The 19,430-nt window shown below is 37.4% G+C and overlaps 1 protein-coding gene across 13 annotated transcripts in view; it reads right to left on the reverse strand.

The window, feature by feature from the left end:
- Positions 1–19,430, reverse strand: part of CTNND2 (catenin delta 2) — a 631,505-nt gene that overhangs the window by 3,904 nt on the left and 608,171 nt on the right. For 11 of the 13 annotated variants that reach the window (XM_027643865.1, XM_027643864.1, XM_027643867.1 and 8 more), the window contains 3 exons: positions 12,084–12,210; positions 7,909–8,040; positions 1,016–1,089 (listed from right to left, as the gene is read on the reverse strand). In XM_027643865.1, coding sequence (XP_027499666.1) covers positions 1,016–1,089; positions 7,909–8,040; positions 12,084–12,210 — 333 coding nt within the window. Of the gene's footprint in view, positions 1–1,015; positions 1,090–5,236; positions 7,231–7,908; positions 8,041–12,083; positions 12,211–19,430 lie in introns of those variants that run through there. The other 2 variants (XR_003527693.1, XM_027643873.1) reach the window with 2 other exon arrangements.

Raw genomic sequence — 19,430 nt, forward strand, 5'->3', positions numbered from 1 at the left:
TGAAGAATTTGAATGGAAGCAATATATACTTCGAAGATGCTAAACATTTTGCAGCTGTCTTTGACAGAAGTGAGATTTAGGGAGCAGGTGACACTGTATCCTTAAAACCATTTACAGTCTTCAGGATAGTCACATGAGAAAATGTCAAGCAAAGTGCCCTGAAATGGGTTCTGGTGTTACTGTTAAGCAGAACCATCTTCTTACCACCTCCTCAACACTTCAAGTTGACAATCTTGTGTCGTTGTACATTCCAGCTAGTTGACTTGAAACTGAAATGTTTATGATAAGCAGGAAAAAAAATCTCAGATTGTTCCCTAACCTAAGGTTGCCATAAAACTTTTTTCATACAGCCCTAGTGAATCTCTGTTTTCATAGTCGGGACTTTATTAAAATTTGAAATGTATAAACACATGCTGACTATCTTAGGAGACTATCTTTCACTTTATGCCACCTCTATAAGTTTGGGCAGACTTTGTGATTACAAAATAATGTAGCCTGTAAATCTTCATAAAGTCATCACTGCAAATATTGATTCTCAGACACCGATGTCAGAAGACTTTGAGGATTCTGTTGACTCTGCAAGAGTTAGTAATACTCCAAGACGACAGGAACAGTTGCACTGCTATGGCCTAAACTCTGCAATATTTGTTCAAAACATGCCTGTATTGGACTCTGTGCACACAGTACAAAAGATTGCTTAAGTTCACTACCTTTCACAGTCCCATAAGTGATCTTACAAATTTGGGCCCAATATTAGAACTGCACAAGTGAGCATAACTACTCTACTTTCTATTTCTAGTACCTCTATCAAGGTGTACAGGACTTTCAGGACCTCCATTTCATTTCATGTATTCAAACACAGGTGTTTAATTTGAGCATAGGAGAAAAAATCTACAGGAAGAAGTCTGTTTGTATGAGATTTTTTTAATTTGTGATATTTTTCTTCATTTCCATATAAGATGTTGCACTGGTCTTTTGCCATCTGGAACAGCAACATTTTAGTCTCTGTACTTACCTGGTTATGTTTGATATCTTCAGCAGGCGCACCATACGAATTCCTGTACAAAGTTGAGATTCCAGTGTTCTGAGCTGGAGAGAGAAAAAAGGAAGGAAAAATCAGGTTTACCAAACATACCTTTTTGGCCTCAAAGGGAATTCTTAAGGCTTCATTAAATACATCATACAGTGTTGGTTTCCCACACACCAAAGTCTTTAAAAGCATCTGCAGACTTCTCTTTTCCTCTCACTAAACAGTCATCATCTTTGCTTTGGTGTACATACATGTCCTTGGTATACATTTATTAATGCTGACAGGCTCTATGTCATGTTCACATCAATCTTGTGTGCTTCATATATATAAATCAACAAAATAATTTCATATACAGCTATCATTCAATAATATATTTCAGATTAGAGATGGGATTCTATATCACACATATACTAAACAGGTAGCACTTGTAAATATTGAGATTGAGAAACATTTCAGTTCTTTTGGTTCTTTCACTTCGGTTGGATGATGTGGATTACTAATTATTAATTAATATAGTAGTGATTTTTCTACTTCATGAAATTACTCATGCAAAAAGTGGTTAAATGCAAGTGAAAAAGGAGTTATGCAAAAAAGTAATATGTAGTTATACTGAAGAGGTCTTGCCAAGGGGGTCTGAAATCCATGGCTACTGTCACTGTTGTCACTTTCTTCTCAGATGTCCTACTACTGAAATGCACAGACAAAACCAACATATGAGTTTGAAATCTGAAGTAATTCTAAAGACAACGAGCATATAAACACTTAATTTTGCAAAAATTTATTTCCCACTTTGTCCCAAAAAACCCCTTACAAAAAGCTTAGAATTTTCCTTGCAAAACTGACTCCACTGATCACTGTGATTTGGCTATCTAGCTGAAGCTTACTTTGCTGGTAGGATTCAAAAGATTGTAGCTATTTCTCATATTTGAAAGACCATGAAGGCAGCCTTTTGTGTGGCTGCTGCACACTATTAATGCATTATTAACTTTCCAGACATTATAACCAATGATTGGATGCTGTCATGAGGACTCTTACTACAAAAGCACAGGCCTGCAAGTAAAAATTGAGTAGCTGTCAATCAGAGTCATCAGTGGAACTGAAACATGTTGATTGCGACTTCTCTTATGTCCTTGCAATGGTATAAAACCTGGAGGCACCTCTTAGGGCTAGGACTGAGCATCAGAGCTGAAAGTTGGATATGGGATCCATGCTAGTCATATCACTAAGAAGAACCACAGTTACTGAAGGTGTAAACAGTCTTTCTTCCTTTGGCAACATGCTAGCATGGACCCCTGTGTGTAAAACTGCCTCTACCTTTCCCCTCACCACTGCACCCTTTCTGGAGAAAGGAATGGCATGGCCTTCACTCAAAGTTGACTGGAATATGCCAATTCTGATCTTCACATCAGGGATGGATTGAATGTTGAGGGTATAATTTTTGTCAGTACTGTTCCGTGTTGCTTCTTTTCAGATCTCAAGACGATGTTGTTAAAGATCTCCAGCATGTTTGTGAGAACAGGATAAAGACAGGGCTTATATGGTGGAGTAATAAGCTCTAACAGCTGGAAAAAGAGATTTTTCACTTCATAACCATTAACTGATAGGGGTGAAAAAAACTCTTGTGTCTTGAAGAGCTGGATGCAATTAGTAAAAAAAAATGCATAGTCTTATGTAAGAAATAGAGAAGAGCTCTGGAGGCCATTGGTATTAGGAGTTCACATCAGCATTGCTCTTTCTAGTGCATCTCAAGACAGCATTACTATCAGTAGTACAACTGACAGATCTTTCCTTGATATCATCTTTTTTATGCCTTTTTTTTTCTGATTTTCTTGCTTGCCCCACAAAGTACTAGAAGAACTTGGGTTATACAAATTCCTCTTCTCATGATCTAAAGATACCCAGTGTTTCAGCTATCCATTTTGTGAAGTCCTAGATCTTGAAAAAAGATGAAAGTGACTTTCAGTGTGTTAGACTGCCATAGATGGAGGAAGAACTTCTTGTAACCACCTTGTTTTCATGTATACAAATTACAAGATAAGCAGGTTCGATGTTTCATGCATGCAAATTTCTAGTCAGACAGGGCAACATTGTGCATGGTTGTTTGATGTCAAGAGTAAAAGACTGGTATAAGGTGCAACATCTGAGGGTTTTATGAAGAATCTGATGAAAAATAGCAAACTGGACACATGCTAGTTTGTACGTTGTTTCTGCAGGCAATCAGAGAGACCTTAAGAGGAGGGTCACGACCCTTCCATACAGATATATAAAAAGGCATATGGTACATATGTGCTGCTAACAGCCATGACTATCATAAAACCAGAAATAGTTCACAGTTGGTGCATAGCTGTCCAATGCACTCTTGTGACATTTGCACTGATATGGTCCAAATGTCACAGGCCGGATGGAAGATTTATGGTCTCCCAGATCCCATATTCTGCGATGGAAAATGGATAATATCAGCTTATGAAAATAGCTGCAAGCTCTGTGTTGCTGATTTCACTGCAGTGATGTGGATGAAAATTCAAACAACCTACTATTCTTTTCTTAATGCAACAAAAACAGTGAGACATAAAGTGCTTGAAAATAAATGCCAAGAGTTCAAGAATAAGAAATCTTTGCTTAGGCTATCTTAGAGGTTGAGATAATTCTGTTTCTGGAGGAAATGTAAGTGAAGCAATGTAGCTGCTAGCAGTGCATGCAGCCCTGCTCCAGTACCCGCTTCTGAACACGCAGGTGGCATCCCTGGGAACTCCATTTCTGCTCTGCCATGCTTCAGTGAGCATTTGACTTTTCCTGTCCAAAAGCAGAGAGTAGATATAAAAGAAAGGAGAGAATGAGCTAGATGAATGGACAGATATTGTGTGGTTAGTATCTGATTTGCCCTGTTAATATGGTGTATGTACCATCATAATAAAGTTGTAAAACAGACAGAAAGAGAGGCTAATGAAATAATTTTTTTTTAAAGCATGGCAAGAGAAGGGAAAGGAGTAAAAGGAGTAAGAAATGGGGATTTTCTTGCAGCCACACTTCTTTGCAGAGATGTGAGAACTGTAGCTGCAGATGAAATTAATTAAGCAGTGATCAGTGTGTTTATGTATATATTTTATGCATTATCTAAATATCCATACATGATAGTACTAAAGACATATCTTTTACTAGGCAAAATTGTGAGAGCTCTAAAATGAGTACTGTTATCAACCTGCAGTACTTTGTGGTTGCATTGCATAATGAACATTACAGAAAAATACCTTTCTTTCTTCCCCTGAACAGTTTTCAAGGTGATACATGTTAAAAAAAAGTCATATAGTTCCTCACAGGAGTCTTCTTTAAAGCTGACAACAGCTTTGAAAATTATGTTATTCGGTGGTTTATGTGATAAAAATGTCACTGACCAAAGTTATCCTCATATGTCCCAGTCACTTGATTCATGATGTAACATTCAGCTTTCAAATGCTGTATTTATTCTAAACACATTTACAGACACTTTGAAATAGCAAGATACTAGCCTTTTGCTCTCAGAAACACAAACTGATAACAAGAAAGGAGAGGTCAGCTGGCCACATAGTCATCCTCCTCTGGTATTTCACAACCTGCTTTTTCTGCTATAAGCAGCAGGTGTCCACTTTATAAAATTTATTTCAGGACAGTAAAGGAAAATGCTTCTGTGCCTCACAAATCTTAGGTAACAGAGATCATCACCTGTCACTATCACTGGCACCTTCCCGCACAGTGACAAACGAGGTAAGGTCATGAGAAAGGTTACAGGGTATTCTGGTTTCTTAAAGCAATAATAAGTTCAAGTAGCCTGAGCACCTATAGCTATTGTAACACTTGATGGTGGGTGGTTGTGTTCCGAATGTGCAGGGACTTGCCAGTAAGTTTAAATAATAAAAGTATTGATGATTGATTCTTTACAGCCAAAAGAAAAATAAACTAATCAGAAGGTTTTTCTGCAGCTGGAAGTGAAGACACAGTGTGTAGACTATGATGCACACATTAGTTCAGTGAGGGAACTAAGAAAGTAAAAGAAACTTCAAAGGAGTCCCATGGCAGTATACAGGAACCTTATCTTCCCTGTTCTGAAGGAAAACATCATGGTATAGATGATATTACCACATACACATTTAGTTCCCTTTTTTTTAAATGGAATATAACAGTTTTTATCTTAAAAATATACTTTAGGTGACAAAATTTTATTATTGCTTATTATTATCTACAGAGAGGAGAAAATGGACAGTAAATATAAAAAGCCTCATAAACCCGTGAAGAGAGCAATGAGAACTTTGATATTGTGCCTCTAGTTTTTTAGCTAACCCTGTGAAATCAATATAAGTTATCATCTTCAGCCAAACTCTGTACTTCATAGTTTCTTCATTTTTCCCAGAGGTTTCCTGACAACTCCCCACAACGGCAGGAAGCCAACATTTCTACTTTGAAAATCCATCAAAAAACCTTCATTTCAGTCCCAGTCAAGAGGTCATTAAATTTTTGAACTATAAACTGAGAAGAGCTTTGGAGAAGAGCATGGAGACAGTCATGGATAAATTGGAACTACAGCTGTGGCTCTACATTCTGTATAAATCCATAAGTCAAAGAAAGCTCTGTGTAATACATCAGCTTAACAAAAAAATAGAAGAGCAGATCAAAATAAGTATATGCCAGGTGAAACCTGAAAAAACATTCATCTAAGTCCCATCTAAGTGGATGTATCAGCTGCAATGCACTGTCTGATGCACAAAAGGAAACACAGGCATTGCAATGAACTTGCTACATGAACTTATATGAGGCCATTCAGTAAAGTAAAAATCTCACAAAAATCACAAACACTGATTTTAGATTTTTCTTTAATCAAATATTTATTATTTAATGAGCTACAATTAAGTTACACAAATGTCATATTGAATGTTGACGAGCAAGAATCCTGTGATTTTCTTTTGTTCTTAAAATGGTGCTTAATTTGAGCTTAGACCAAATGAGCAGAGATTTGGTGATCTGAAAGAGAGAGAAAGAGAGAGAAATTTGTTAATTCCATATTTATTTGTACGTTGGTCATGTAAGATTGTGAAATATTATTACATTTTTTGATTCAAATTTAGTTTTTTTTTTCCTCACTGAACTCAATAGCTGGAAAGACAGTTCATAGCTGAGTGTGATGCTGAAAGTTTCAGGTTTCCTTATTAAAAGCCCACCCAAATAATCAATAGAAACAGACAAATACAAGGTGATATTAAAGGGAAACACAATGCAAAAATCAAAGGGGAGCAAAGGTTGCTGGGGCAGTAGAAACCTCATAATCTGAAAATTATATTGCAAGAGAAAGGAAACAAGGGAAACAGGAATGGGAGAAGAAAAACCCTACAGTAAAAAAACAAAATGAAAAGGAATGGAGAAAATGAAAAGTTCATTTTTTTTAATGTGTGGAGGGAGACAAGACTATCTGCAAGGAAACACAAATTTTCAACATGGAGACACTGCTTTTGGTGAACTTTCTGATATAATTTGCTAGTCTAAATTTGCAGATAGAGCTAGAACAAAATACTAATGTTTCAGCCTTTTCCTTTTCAGCTTGATGCTGTTATTCCTGAGATTCACCCTTCATGGGTCCTTGACAAATGGCTGAAAAAACTGCAGTCCTGTCCTCCATAATCAGACAAGTAAGGACCATTCAAGTGTTTTAGAGAACTACCTTGTGCAGTGACTGTGAAACACTCAAAACATTACAGATACATAAAATGCAGTACCTTGACTGAATCTTCCGCACACTCCCTTAGGACCCTGTAGAAGCCATTCAGGACACTCCAAATTCCTGCATTTTCTTGATGCTCTCAAATGTCATTCCTCTCTTCAGATTTTCACTTTCATGCTAATTAATGTTCCATATTGCATTTTCACACAAATTCCAAGTCCGGCCTTCAGGTTTTGCTTACACAATCACATATGACACAGTAGATGCAGTATGAGTATCTTCATATCCTGAATACAATCTTGGAAGCTAGTATGGATGGTTTGATGCTGAGTCAGCATGTTCCTGGTGTCCCAGTGAGCTGAGGAGCACAAAGGTAGCCCATCCTGCCTCTGTGGAAGACCACTACAGAGGGCTTGGGAGAAGGCATTCAGAAAGTGCAGAGTGACTCTTCACTGTGATTTTTTTGCTTGCCCTGAAGCAGCATTTGGAGAAGAGCACACCATGATGCTTGGCACTATATAAATGTGACAAAATGTTCAATAATGATTATATAAGCCTTGTACAGTGGTGATGGAGACCAACGTGTATTTTGCAAGAGAATTCATGAAGCTGTGCAGCACATGGCAAAGCATTTAAAATTTTCTAATTACTGAAATGCTAACAGGTTAATGAGCTCACCGGGGAAAAGAAGCCTTCAATGAAACCTGTAACAGATGCCACAACATACAGAGAAAATTACTGCATTTAAATCAGCCCAGCTGAGATAGATAGACTTTACAAACAGGTACAAATTTCCTAGGAATGACTGATACACAAAATAAACTAACTGATCCCAGAAAGCCATTCCCTGCAAAAAACAGATGTTAGGGATCACTGCACATGCTCAACTATACCAGCTAATTCAAAGTGATCAACCAACTTCCTTCTGAAATGAAAACAAATGTAAAATTGAAAAAGATAAGTAAAATTTTGTTTAAAGCCACTCTTCTGTGAAGAAACATAGTCTTTACATATAATTTTCACATAGCATTGTATTTATTCAAATATATCTTCACTTGTATTTCTTGAGGTGACTAAAACTTTGGAATCAACCAAAGCAGGTTTACTCTATTCCAGTAAACCCAGCCAAGCCTATAAAATCAGTGGTCTATCACAGATGATTTTTACACATGCTATGCAAGCATAATCTCACCTGTCATGGTGTCTTTTCTAGAAGTGTGTTCTCCCTTGTTTCCATGGTAAGTGGCATTGGTTCCAGTTGATTCATAGTCTGTTTTTCTTTCTTTTAGGCTGATCATTTCCCGAGGTGAGGCTGGGGCACTTGCTGGATGACAAAATGGATTTTCTTTTTTTTTAACCATATATGACTGAATGTAGTGTCTAACTCTAGAGCAAACATTTTAGTAAAGTTTATAACTGTTAGCATTCTAACATGAAACTGATTGAAGAAACACTACCACATTATGGAGGAAAAGAAAAGGTGCTGTTATTTCAAGTACATCCAATGTCTAAGACAATTATTATGGAAAAAAAGTACAACAATATTTTTTTTCTCCTTTTGGTTTTCAATTTCTTTAACTTGTCAAAACTTTCCGGTAAAGGCACTTCCATTTTTTCCCTCAAAATGGTTACTTTATTTCTGTTGAAAAGACCGCTAACTTTCAACTGTGTGGAAAAACCCTTATAAAATGGTTTATTCGCTTTTTTCTTGAAAATAAATAAACCAATTAAATTATTCTATTTGGTGAAGGAAAGGAAAGAAAGGAAAGGTGTTCTTTTATAGAAAACATATAGCAAAGAAAATCTAACACTTTAAGGTAACTCAATTTCTGTCTTTAGATATCTATATATGAACAACTGCCATTGAAACAACTGCTACTTTAACCTATTTTTATTAAAACAAAATCCTTCATCACCTATTCTTATGGTATGGTTAAAAGGAGGAAAGTATACGTGATGAGGAAGAGAACTGGGTTTCATACTTGAGTCTCAAGCACTGGAGAATGTGAAGGTGATCAGTGGCACTAATCATGAAGCCTTAGAGCTTGTGATGCTTAGCAATAGGAAAAACGTAAAGGAAAAAAATAATGGTTGTCAAAACTGACTTCAATCTAGGTGTTGGTAGATAAAGTGCACTTTCCCTGTTGTGGAGGGCAGGAGAAGGGGTACAGGGTGAGCAGCAGAGCCCCTCAGAGCCTTGTGAGGGCAGAGTCGCACAAAAAACCCTAAAATGCTGGTGCTTCCTTTCACATACTCCCGTTTCCACCCAGATATTTGCTGTGTCAAAAGAACCTCAAAAGCAGTAACAATGTCTTTGTTTAAAAAGAAGGAAAAGAGAATATTTAAAAGTGTGAGACAAACTCATTTGTGAAGCTTGACCTTGAATTGTATCTTTCAGCATCTCTAAACTCTGTTATATTTTTAGTTAAGGAACAGAGAAGCATTTGTACTAAACTAAGGAGTAGGGAAGCACCAGTAATGTTGAATTCTGCTTCAATTGGTTATGCTGGCCCTGGCCTCTAAATTTACAGAGCAAATGTAGGTGATAGTTTTTTTATGAAGCCATTAGAACTGAGAATTGCTTTTAAACTGTTTGTCAATAGTGATGTAAATCTAAAGCTGATAATCCAGCAGATACAAAGAAGCATGACATTAAACTAACAAATCAGCTCATAGCAGCTTGAGTCTAATGGGGACAAACCAGAACACAACTCTTGAAAAAGCTGCTAACTGAGGGACACACTTGTTTCATATACCCTGGCAGTGATTTTAAATGCTCTAGTGTCTTAAACAAAATTGACTGATACAGAAAAAACCATCTCTTTCTGTTCCCTGTGGGAATTATCTCTCTCTTCTCATGGGAGGACAACTGCTTTTAGGCAAGTGTTAAAATGCAGAAGCACCCTCTTGCAGAGTTTTTACTGGAAGCAAACATAAAATCATTGGTTGATACTAGACTGAAAACTGATATAATGGTTTTCTCTCTTATTCTTAAAGGGCACAGAAAAGAATATAGAGCTCACTACTCAAGTTTAAGCACGTTATCACCAAGTCCTATGCATGAATGGGATGTTGTGAGTTCATTTACTTCAACTCTTTGAGTTGAAGGTAGGATCCTTTGAGTTCAAGGTAGGATCCAGTACAACAAAATAATTCTTGATAGATTTTAATCTAAAACTAAAGATCTCTAATGACAGAGATCACATAACTGCTCCAAGCAGTCTGTTCCAGTGCTTTCTTTCCCCACTGTTAGGAAATGTTCCCTTATGTCTAGCCTGACTCCATGCTGCTCTTTATTTCCATTTGTCTGCTATGGAAGTAGAAAAAAGTTCATGCCATTTCTCTTCATAGCTGGCTCTTATGTGTTTGAATACTTGGTGTGTACCTCTTCCCACTGTCCGTATCTCATGCCTCTTTTACTTGAGTTAAATAAGTACAGTCCATTCAGTGTATTCTCATATCCTGATTCCTCCATCTTCCAATTCATGTGTGCAACTGACTAAAATCCCTAAATCATTTCTAAAGAACTGTCATGTAGCCAGATATTCTCCTTTATTTGTAAAGGACTGGATCTTTTTTTTTCCCTTTGAACATTATCTCCAGTTTCTCAGGATCAGACTGAATTTCAATAATGCCCTTCAAAGAACATGAGTTTCTCCCAGGTTCATGTGACCCACAAAGCTAACAGGCATCTTTTGCATATTATCTGGGTCATTACTGAAACCACTGAAGAGTACTGGACCCAGGCGAACCTCCAAGCAAAGCATTCTTCTATTTTGGCAATAAGCAATCCCCTTTCTTTGTGATTGGTTTTCAGTCATGCCATTATCACACATGATATTTTCTGAACTGTTCACTAGCTTGCCCTAGCTTACCTATACAAACATTTTGTGAAAGAGTCTTACTGATTACAGCAGATTGTATTTACTGACTATTCTTTCTACAAAGTGCTTTAAGTATGTTGTAGCAGGCATTCAGGTCGATTTAACAAGAACAAACAGTATTGAATCAATGTTTTTATTTGATATGGATACTACCAGAAACACAGCAACTTACACTACTATTTAAAAATAGATATTCCCAGAGTTAAGTAGTATCTTACGTTCCTACCACCTTTGAGGTGCTCGGGTTGTGATTATTTGTTCCACCAATTTTCTAGAATGACATTGAGCTGACCAGTATATAATGATATTGGCTCTTCTTCCTTCATAATCAGCCACTATTATTTGTCCTTTCCCGGTCTTATAATAACTGATGATGGCAGTAAAATTTCATCCAAAAACTTAGAGTAACAGAAGTGAGGAGACAGTTCTGGCAAGAGACAAAACTAAGATGTCAGGGCCAGACATTTCAAGTACTTTCCACTTACAGTCAAAATGAGATTTTGGAGAAGAAAAAAATGGAGTAGCAGTCCTTTATGGACTTGTGCAATGACAGATTTTGAAAACAGAATAGCAGCTTTCACTGTACTTCTGTCTACATTTTCAAATCTCTTCTGTGGTTGTTCTGCAGAACTAAAGTGCAGCTTCTAGACAATTAGCAAAACAATTTTCTTAAAACCTAAACTGTGGCACAGTGTTAATGACAATAATAAGTTTGGTCAATTTTAATCCTAAACTCTTGGTGTACCTTTGGAATGACAGCATTTGATTGAACAAGTAGCAAAAAAGCACACTGAAAGACTGATAGTTACACTCTGTTTATGTTAAAAGTTTTTCACTGGGAATGGTTTTATCTAATCAAGGTACATTCTACCCTAGAATAAGATGAGGGGAAGATTACCTGATTTCTGAATAGCAAAATTAATTGACACTATTGCATAAGTTGAGATTCATTGAGTTGATAATAGCTGGTTTAAATATGCTGTCAATTTTACATGAAGATCTGTAGCCAAACTTTTGTGAAACTTGCATACACATATGTATGCACACATACCCAGAATAAAAGCTGACAAAAAGTAATGTGGATCCTTCAACTTCTGCTAAGTGTGCAGAATGACCATAAACAACATAGTGGCTTTCATGACTAGCAAAGTGAGCTACAGAATTTCCTTGTGCTACTAATGGACACCATTGCCCTTAGATGGAGTCAGGTAATCCCAAAAACACGTCATGAGAATTTATAACAGAAAGTTCTCGAATATTCTTTCTGCTGTAAAACTATAAAAGTTGCTAATAATAAAATAAAATAAGATTAAAACAATTTCCTTTTTTGAACAGATAATTTAGGTAAGAGTAAAGAATATGCTTTGTGCCCTTCCACCACAGTTAAAAATAAATCCAGATGTTAGTGACATGGCTCAAAGAAGAAAAACGATAGCGATGGATTACGTCTGTCTTTACTTCAGTCCTGAAAACCTGCTCTTACCTGAGCGGTTGTTAGGAGACATGCGCACGGGAGAGATGGAGGGCGTGCGTGATGAAGAGTACGGTCTTTGCCGATCCCTTTCTATTGTCGAAGATGAGGCTACAAAGTGATACTGTGACCATCCGTCCTGCAACATCAAACATCAGGACAACAGTCAGCAAAAACGCCATACAGTTTCCCATGTCAAGTACAGAGTATTTTCCGCTAGTATTTTCCGTATGGATAGAAGTAGACTACTGACTTCTTCCTGCCACTGGGTGGCAAATATTCTTAGTGGTGCAGGATACGATGTGCTGACTGTACTGACACAGCAGGAGAAAAAATAAAATGTAGAAAGTTCTGTAAAATAACACATTTCAGAAATACTCCAATTCATAACAACTTTTTAGGCTATTCGTTTAATAGTTTTGTCTTTTTCCACGCCTCTATTTTCACACTGCAAATGACATTCTGGCTTCAAGTCACTTCCATTTTATAAGGAAGTTTTGGAGTTGTAGGTAGGAAAGTCCCAGGATTACCAAACTGGACATCTATTTAGCTTAGTTATACTAACTGCCCATTTTTTCACACAAGGGAAAAAGAGTCAATGCAATTTCCCTTGTTGCAGTTTTCTTGAAGGTGTACAGAAAGAGATTTTATTCCCTCTATTTAAAACTGTTGTAATGGTGATGTACTAAAAAAAAAAAAGGAAAGAAACAAAGTAATACAAATACTAGAAACAGCTAGTTCAGAAATAAAAAAGGAGAGTTTGAGTAATTCTTGTTTTATTCCTGCACCATAATGTAATGCAATAATCCAAAATAACACATTTTTAAAAACATATTATAGTCTGAAACTGTCACAAGAAAATAAACTGACTTTTCCTACTGTTCTTACTAAATGACAACATTTCAAATGCCTTCAGTATTAATAGATTGCAACTGTCTTTATCACTGCTTAATGTTAAATCTAAATCAGTAACACTGAGTTTTCCCAGTCTCACACAGTTTTAAAAATGGCTGCTTTCTGTTGAGCTCAGCGGAAATTGAAGCAAGCACCTGGCATGGTGCTAAACAAAATTTTTGTAATGAAATACTGAATTAAAAAAAATAAACACAATACAATATTATTATAATTTATTGTATTACCGTTGTTATTATTATTATTGTTATTATTATTGTTATTACAAAATAATCATTCACTGTTGGAGTAGTAAAGAATGTTACCACTCCATACCTCAGCTACTCCAGACATCCAGCAGTGAATCCCATCCCTTCCCATGCCCTGCCTTTGCTCAAGGCATCTCTCTGACCGTTCTTTTCTGTCCACAGATACCATGGGCACCTAGCTCTCAGAACTGCAAGAGAAAATGTCTAGAAAATTCCCTTTCCGTTAAACTCATAGGAAAGAGAATTGAGCAAGGGTGTGACACAGCAGGAGGAAAAGAGATACTCATGACTGTTATAGAGGGAAATGCTGTAAGTAAATTATTATAGACAGAGGTGACACCTAACTACAGATCCTGAATGTCTGTACTCCTCACGTAATGCATTTGTACAAATGTGTGTATCTCAGTCACAATTTCAAAGGAAAAAATAAGGAAGATTAAAATCTTGGCTGTGTTTTTACAGTACAGTCAGGACTTTCCCTAGAATCAACAGTGACTGTCCACTGAGAGACCACTCATGTTTAGGACACCTGCTCAAACCAAAATTTTCTACTTCCAATCTTTCCAATCTATATCCAGTCTCCAAAAAGCAGTTTCTATACAAACCATGTCCTCCAAGCTGGAAGGAGGATCCATGAGAATGCAAGAAAAACAACTGTAAAGCCCTAAATTTTTAAATAAATTTGGAAACTATTAGAAACTTTTCCATACATATATATACGCTATATATAATATGTACATATTTATAAAATACATGTATTTTTAAAGAAGACATAATAGTTTATAGCAATAGTTGTGATGAGTAGCATAAGTCCAATAATCTTATGCAAGCATTAAGACTACAAGGATCATACTTAGCATTATTTCTGTATCTCCGGTTCATCATAACTTGTGTGGTGATTTCTCTGCTATAAAACTGAAGGAGCAAACATGTGAGAAGTCCATGCCTTTATTCTGCTGAACAAAAATGGTTCCCTTCTTTCTCCTTCTCCAGGGTCAGAATTTCTTACCAGAAAGGTGACTCTCTATAATTCACTCTATTGTAGTTTTCTGATCATTTGTTTTCTTTTAAATAGACTGAAGAGAACGAAGAAGTGGACAGACTTTCGATTTGATAAAAGGAAAAGGAATAGACTACTTATTACTTTCTGCCTGCAAAAGGAGGAGACATCAGCCATGCTTGCATAGTGATGCCAAAAGGCAGAAATATGACTGCTCAGAGACAGTTTTGGGACTTCAAGCGGCAAAGGTATTTATTTCGAGCAATGTTGGGGAGCTCTCACTGGACAAACTAGCTCCAAAGTTTCTCAGTGAAAAGTCAGGCAATTTATACAATTTTCATGAGTGATTACAACATCTTTACATGCATATTCATTTAATTTCTGAATCTAATTATCATATTCATAATAGGAGGGGTTAGGCGGAGCTTGAGGCAGAGTCATCCTTTTGGGGAAATCTTTGGTGGTCGTTCTGGTCCTTCAGCCTCATGAGGCGTCGTCTTTCTTCTCTTCTTCGTCATGAACTTTTCAGCTTTTCCTGACTATGTGCTGGAGGCTTGTGAAAATCCCTTGACTCCGCTCTTTTATCTCCCCAGATGTCCATCCTATCTAATTTATGACTACTAAGTTGACCTTTCTGTTATCTTTTATTAGAACAGAACACACCAGATGTAGGCAGAGCTCTCAGAGCAAGGTACCACTTTCTCTGTCTCTGCTACCCCTTAACATTAATGTTGCATTCCTCAGAGTGAGAGTTTGTAGCATCTTCCTCAGAGCAAGCATTTAAAATCCTTGCTCTCTTTCAATAGCGCAGGTCAAAAATGCTTCCAGCTTTGTGGATCTGGATACATCCATGGTGAGGTATACTCTCCTTTCTCATTCTTGCTTCCCCCAAGTAAAACCCTGGCATGTGGTTCAAAAAAAAAGTGATGTGAAACTTCCCCTAAACATTTCTTCCTGTTGTCTATTCCATAGGCATTTTTACATTAATATCTGCAGCCTGGTTCTGATGGGAAGTGGATGAAATAAATTCCTGATACCTGCACTGTACCATGGACTCTACAGGAATAGCATATGGCACCCTTGTTCTGCAGAATATCAAAAGTACTTTGTCAACACTGCTTCCTCAGAAACAGCATTGCAAGGTGCCTCAGCAGCAAGGGAGCTATATTTGGGATGCTAGCATGAGCACTCTTTTGTGCAGCGGATGTTTTTCCTTCTTTTCTTCCCTGTAAATTTTCATTTTTCTCTCTGCTGACAGTAGTGCTTATAATGAGGTCTTCAAATAAATTCTACTACAAAATCCCAAGTTGGCAAGCCAAACCAGGCTCAATAAAACTAGGCAAACAATAAATTCTAACACAGGGACTGTGGTGACTTGGCATTGCTTTTGACTAAACAAGGCATACTACTATCATTGTATGATGATCTTCACGGTATTTTTCAACAGATTGTGGGCAGCTCACAGTATTTCAAAACCCAAATACTTTTAAGTCATCTATCTTTAGCTCACTTCTGTTGCAAGGAACAAGCTTCTTTCCTTGTAAAGGTAAACAGTTTGTAACGAATTTATTAAAACTATCCCCATCAACAATTCCAAAAGCTATTAGTGTTAAATATTGAAACTAATTTTTAAGAGCCTAAAGGGGGTATTTTCAATTTAATGGTGATATAAATACCACCTGACACGATGGCTGCTTCCATTAGTTTGTTTCAGGTCTACTGCCTGTAATGAAATGTAATTAAATTGATTTGGGTACTTAAAGGTACAATATATAGCAATGTCTTGAAGAGAAGAAAGCTAACTCAAGAGCAAAGTGTGTGAGACTTCCTTAAGAAACCAATTTACCAGTAAAATGTGATCTAGGAGAGGAAGAGTAAGACAAAAGGATCTGACAAACTGGAAAGAAATTCAATGCAATTCTGTCACAGTCTGGGTGCATTTGTTAATCAGTAGTAATTATTAACAGGTGGCAACTGCACACTACAGGAGGACAGAGAATGACCAAAGTACAGAAATACTATTATACATCCTTATCACCTCTTCCAAGGTATCTTCTACTGGGTGTTTGTCTATATTTTGACTATAATGAATATATCTATTATCCCTCAATTATACTTGATAAAGTCCAAATGTTAAAGCTTGATTAGCAGTGACATGTTTCTGATGGTATCTTCTTGGGAAAGCTGCATGGCTTAAGTTTGGGATAGGAGCTGAATGATCAATGTAGGAAACAAAAGTGATATTGTAGTCTTACAGATTATCTTTTACTGGGCTTAAGGAATGAACAGGTTCTTTGTCCTCTTGCTCAAGTTTACGTAATTTTGAAAATAAATAATTTGCATCAGGACAATAGGAAAATAATTATTTTGTCAGGGTGACTAAACTTATTGTGCCAAACACCTATTGCATGTGTCTTATGAAAATATAATTTGATTTTATTTTCTTTTCTTGGTATGCTTTTTGATTTTAAAATGTAGTGGGGAAAAAAAGCCAACCAGTTTTCTGTTGTGTTTGCAAAAATTTCAAATTTTCAGAATTCTCTGGTAGCTGAGTTTTTGATTTGAGGAGCTGATTTGTGGAGGTGGATGGTATCAGACATACCATTTTCTCACTTGTAGTACAGTAACATTTTGAGGGCTGAATTAAATTAAGCCCTGATGGGAACTGACACCAAGTTGACCCAAGAGGGAACTGGTGCTCCTGCCTGAAGAATTCACAGATGATAGAGGAGCGAGGTGGCCAAGGAATGGGAGGTGGAGGCAAGGATGATGCGGTGCCTAGCCTGGATGACCTCATGGCATCCACTCAAAGAGAAACGCCACATCATAGGCACACAGCAAAAATGAAAACAAGCCCTACACTCTGACTGATTATGCTGATCGGCTGCTTAGAAGACACTGACTTGAAAAGCACAGAGTGGTCTAGAAAAGCTGTATGATGTATGATATCTGCATGCACATCGATATCTTCCTATGTTAAAGAGCGCAATCTGCCCTGACTCCTGGCCACAGATGTCCTAAGATTGTCACAAAGAAAGAGAGCAACTTCTTGCACACAGAGAAAAAATAAAAATGATGCACCGAATCCAATAACAAAACAGACAAACCCCCCAAAATTATAGAAAATGCTGTGTTCTGCCTCCCTCCAGTTTACAACCACTCCAGTATGCAACTTCTTGCTTCAGGTCTGAACCTGTTGTGACCTGATTTAACAGACATTTTACAGATGATTTGAAGCACACAGGACCAAACTTGCTTTGTCATCCTACTTCCTTAGCTGTAAGCCAGCTTTTTACTGGTTCCAGGATATTAATTGTAGTAATAACTGCTCCAGTTATAAGCTGTAGAAACATGCAGTTTTGATAGGCAACCTTTTGCAGGAATCAGTAACTAGACCTGCCATGATGTTAGTAGGTGATACAGCAACAAGGCACAGTGCCTGTAAGTTTGTAACACAGTATCTTCACTTTGAAACTCAGGCACTGCCCTGAGTTGCTGGTGTTGCTTCCTTCACAAGCTAAAGCACTGCTGTCAGGTTAAATGAAACATTCTGACTTGTGTGCACCAGTGTGACACTGTCTGGAATAAAAGATAAATCTGATGTGAATTAAGTCAAGGCTCATCAGACTTACACAGGTCTGGGCAATTCTTCACTGGGAATTTGTTGTCATGACACTAATAAGACATAGCAGAAATTAGAACTGGATCAAATAATCTACATACATTGGCATATGAAAATTATGCGTGTGACTTCACTGTAGTGAGGAATCTAAAATGGTCACAAGGTTGGGGTGATCCATGTACATATCTCATGAAGCTCTTAAATGGGATTTTTGAAATAATGCACATTAAATGTTCATCAACAACCACCGTTACTTATCATTAGGCTTTACAAACTGGGATCATATAATTTCCTTTTAATACAAGAGGAAGAATAAATACATCTCCCAGTCCTTCTCAACAGAGGTAGCAAGCCTGACTTCTCTTCCTGTGCCCTCTCCCATGGCAGCAGAGGCTAACCACCCCCCACCAACACACCTGAACAGTGAGAGTGCACCACTGAAGCAGGTGACAAAGAAATGTCAACTACTCTTTGTAGTTGAAGCATGTTTACTTGGGAAGAGTGTTTTCAACTAAATTCTTATGGCTTCAAAAAACTCTAGGAACACTCTTGAAAGACAAACCCATTAGTTTTAGATAAACTATCTAATCTAAACCCAAAGATATTCCTTCATTTTTTCTTTGAATTTACAGAGCCAAGTCTTATTATCAGTAAATGATTCCTGAAAGGACTGTTCTTGCTGAATTTGCTCGTGTTGTTTCCACAAAAATTCAAAACCAGAAAAGAATTCCTGGGCATTGATCTGCTTTATGATGTATTATGAATAAATGTTATTTTACTGCCATCAGTTATCCTGCAATACTAAGCAGTACACTGACATTTTTACTCCTAGAATTTTATCTTTTGCTTCCAAAGTGGCGAGATAAGTTGTTCAAGAGAGAAGTAGGGATTGAGACTGGAAGATCCTGACATTCTCCCAGCTTACCCATCAGCAGTTGCTTTTTGGGTTAAACCCTTCATTCTGGAGTAATTTCAGTGACTTCAAAAGGGCTGCTGACTTCATTTGTTCTCTTTTCCCTCCTTTCCCAAAGAGTTATGAGCCAGGCCCTCAAAATCAACGGACACGAAGTAAAGACACAAATCACTGAAGCTCATCTTCATTTGAGGATTTTAGTATTTGTGCTTATAGTTTCATTTTCACAGCTTATGAAAGCCAGAAGATTATTTAAAAACATAGAAATTCTTCAAGTTTGGGAGATTTAAAAGTATTATAATGATTTGTATAAAAGAGTTGCTCACAGTTACGCCTACTTAGCTGAGGTGGTTAAAGGAAAATACAGTTTGCTTCCAATGCCTTTTCATGATGATGATGAAGCCTGTTTACTGGTTAAAGCTTACGGTGGGAGTACGACACCTGCTGCTGTGTGAGCTGGGACAAAGGCCACTCACTCCTCCCTTGCACAAACTGAGAGGACCAAGACCCCACTGAGAGCACCATGGGAGCAGTGCCATCACTTGAGCCGAAGCAAAGAGACACACTGGCAGGGCCAGACTGGGAAAGACCAAGCCAGGCTGGCGGCAGAGCTGCCACTGGAGCAGCCACCTCTCCCAGGGGCCCTAAGCCCCTGCTCCAGTGC

This window comes from Corapipo altera, unplaced genomic scaffold (assembly GCF_003945725.1).
Source record: "Corapipo altera isolate COAL_440 unplaced genomic scaffold, ASM394572v1 24b, whole genome shotgun sequence".
NCBI lineage: Eukaryota > Metazoa > Chordata > Aves > Passeriformes > Pipridae > Corapipo > Corapipo altera.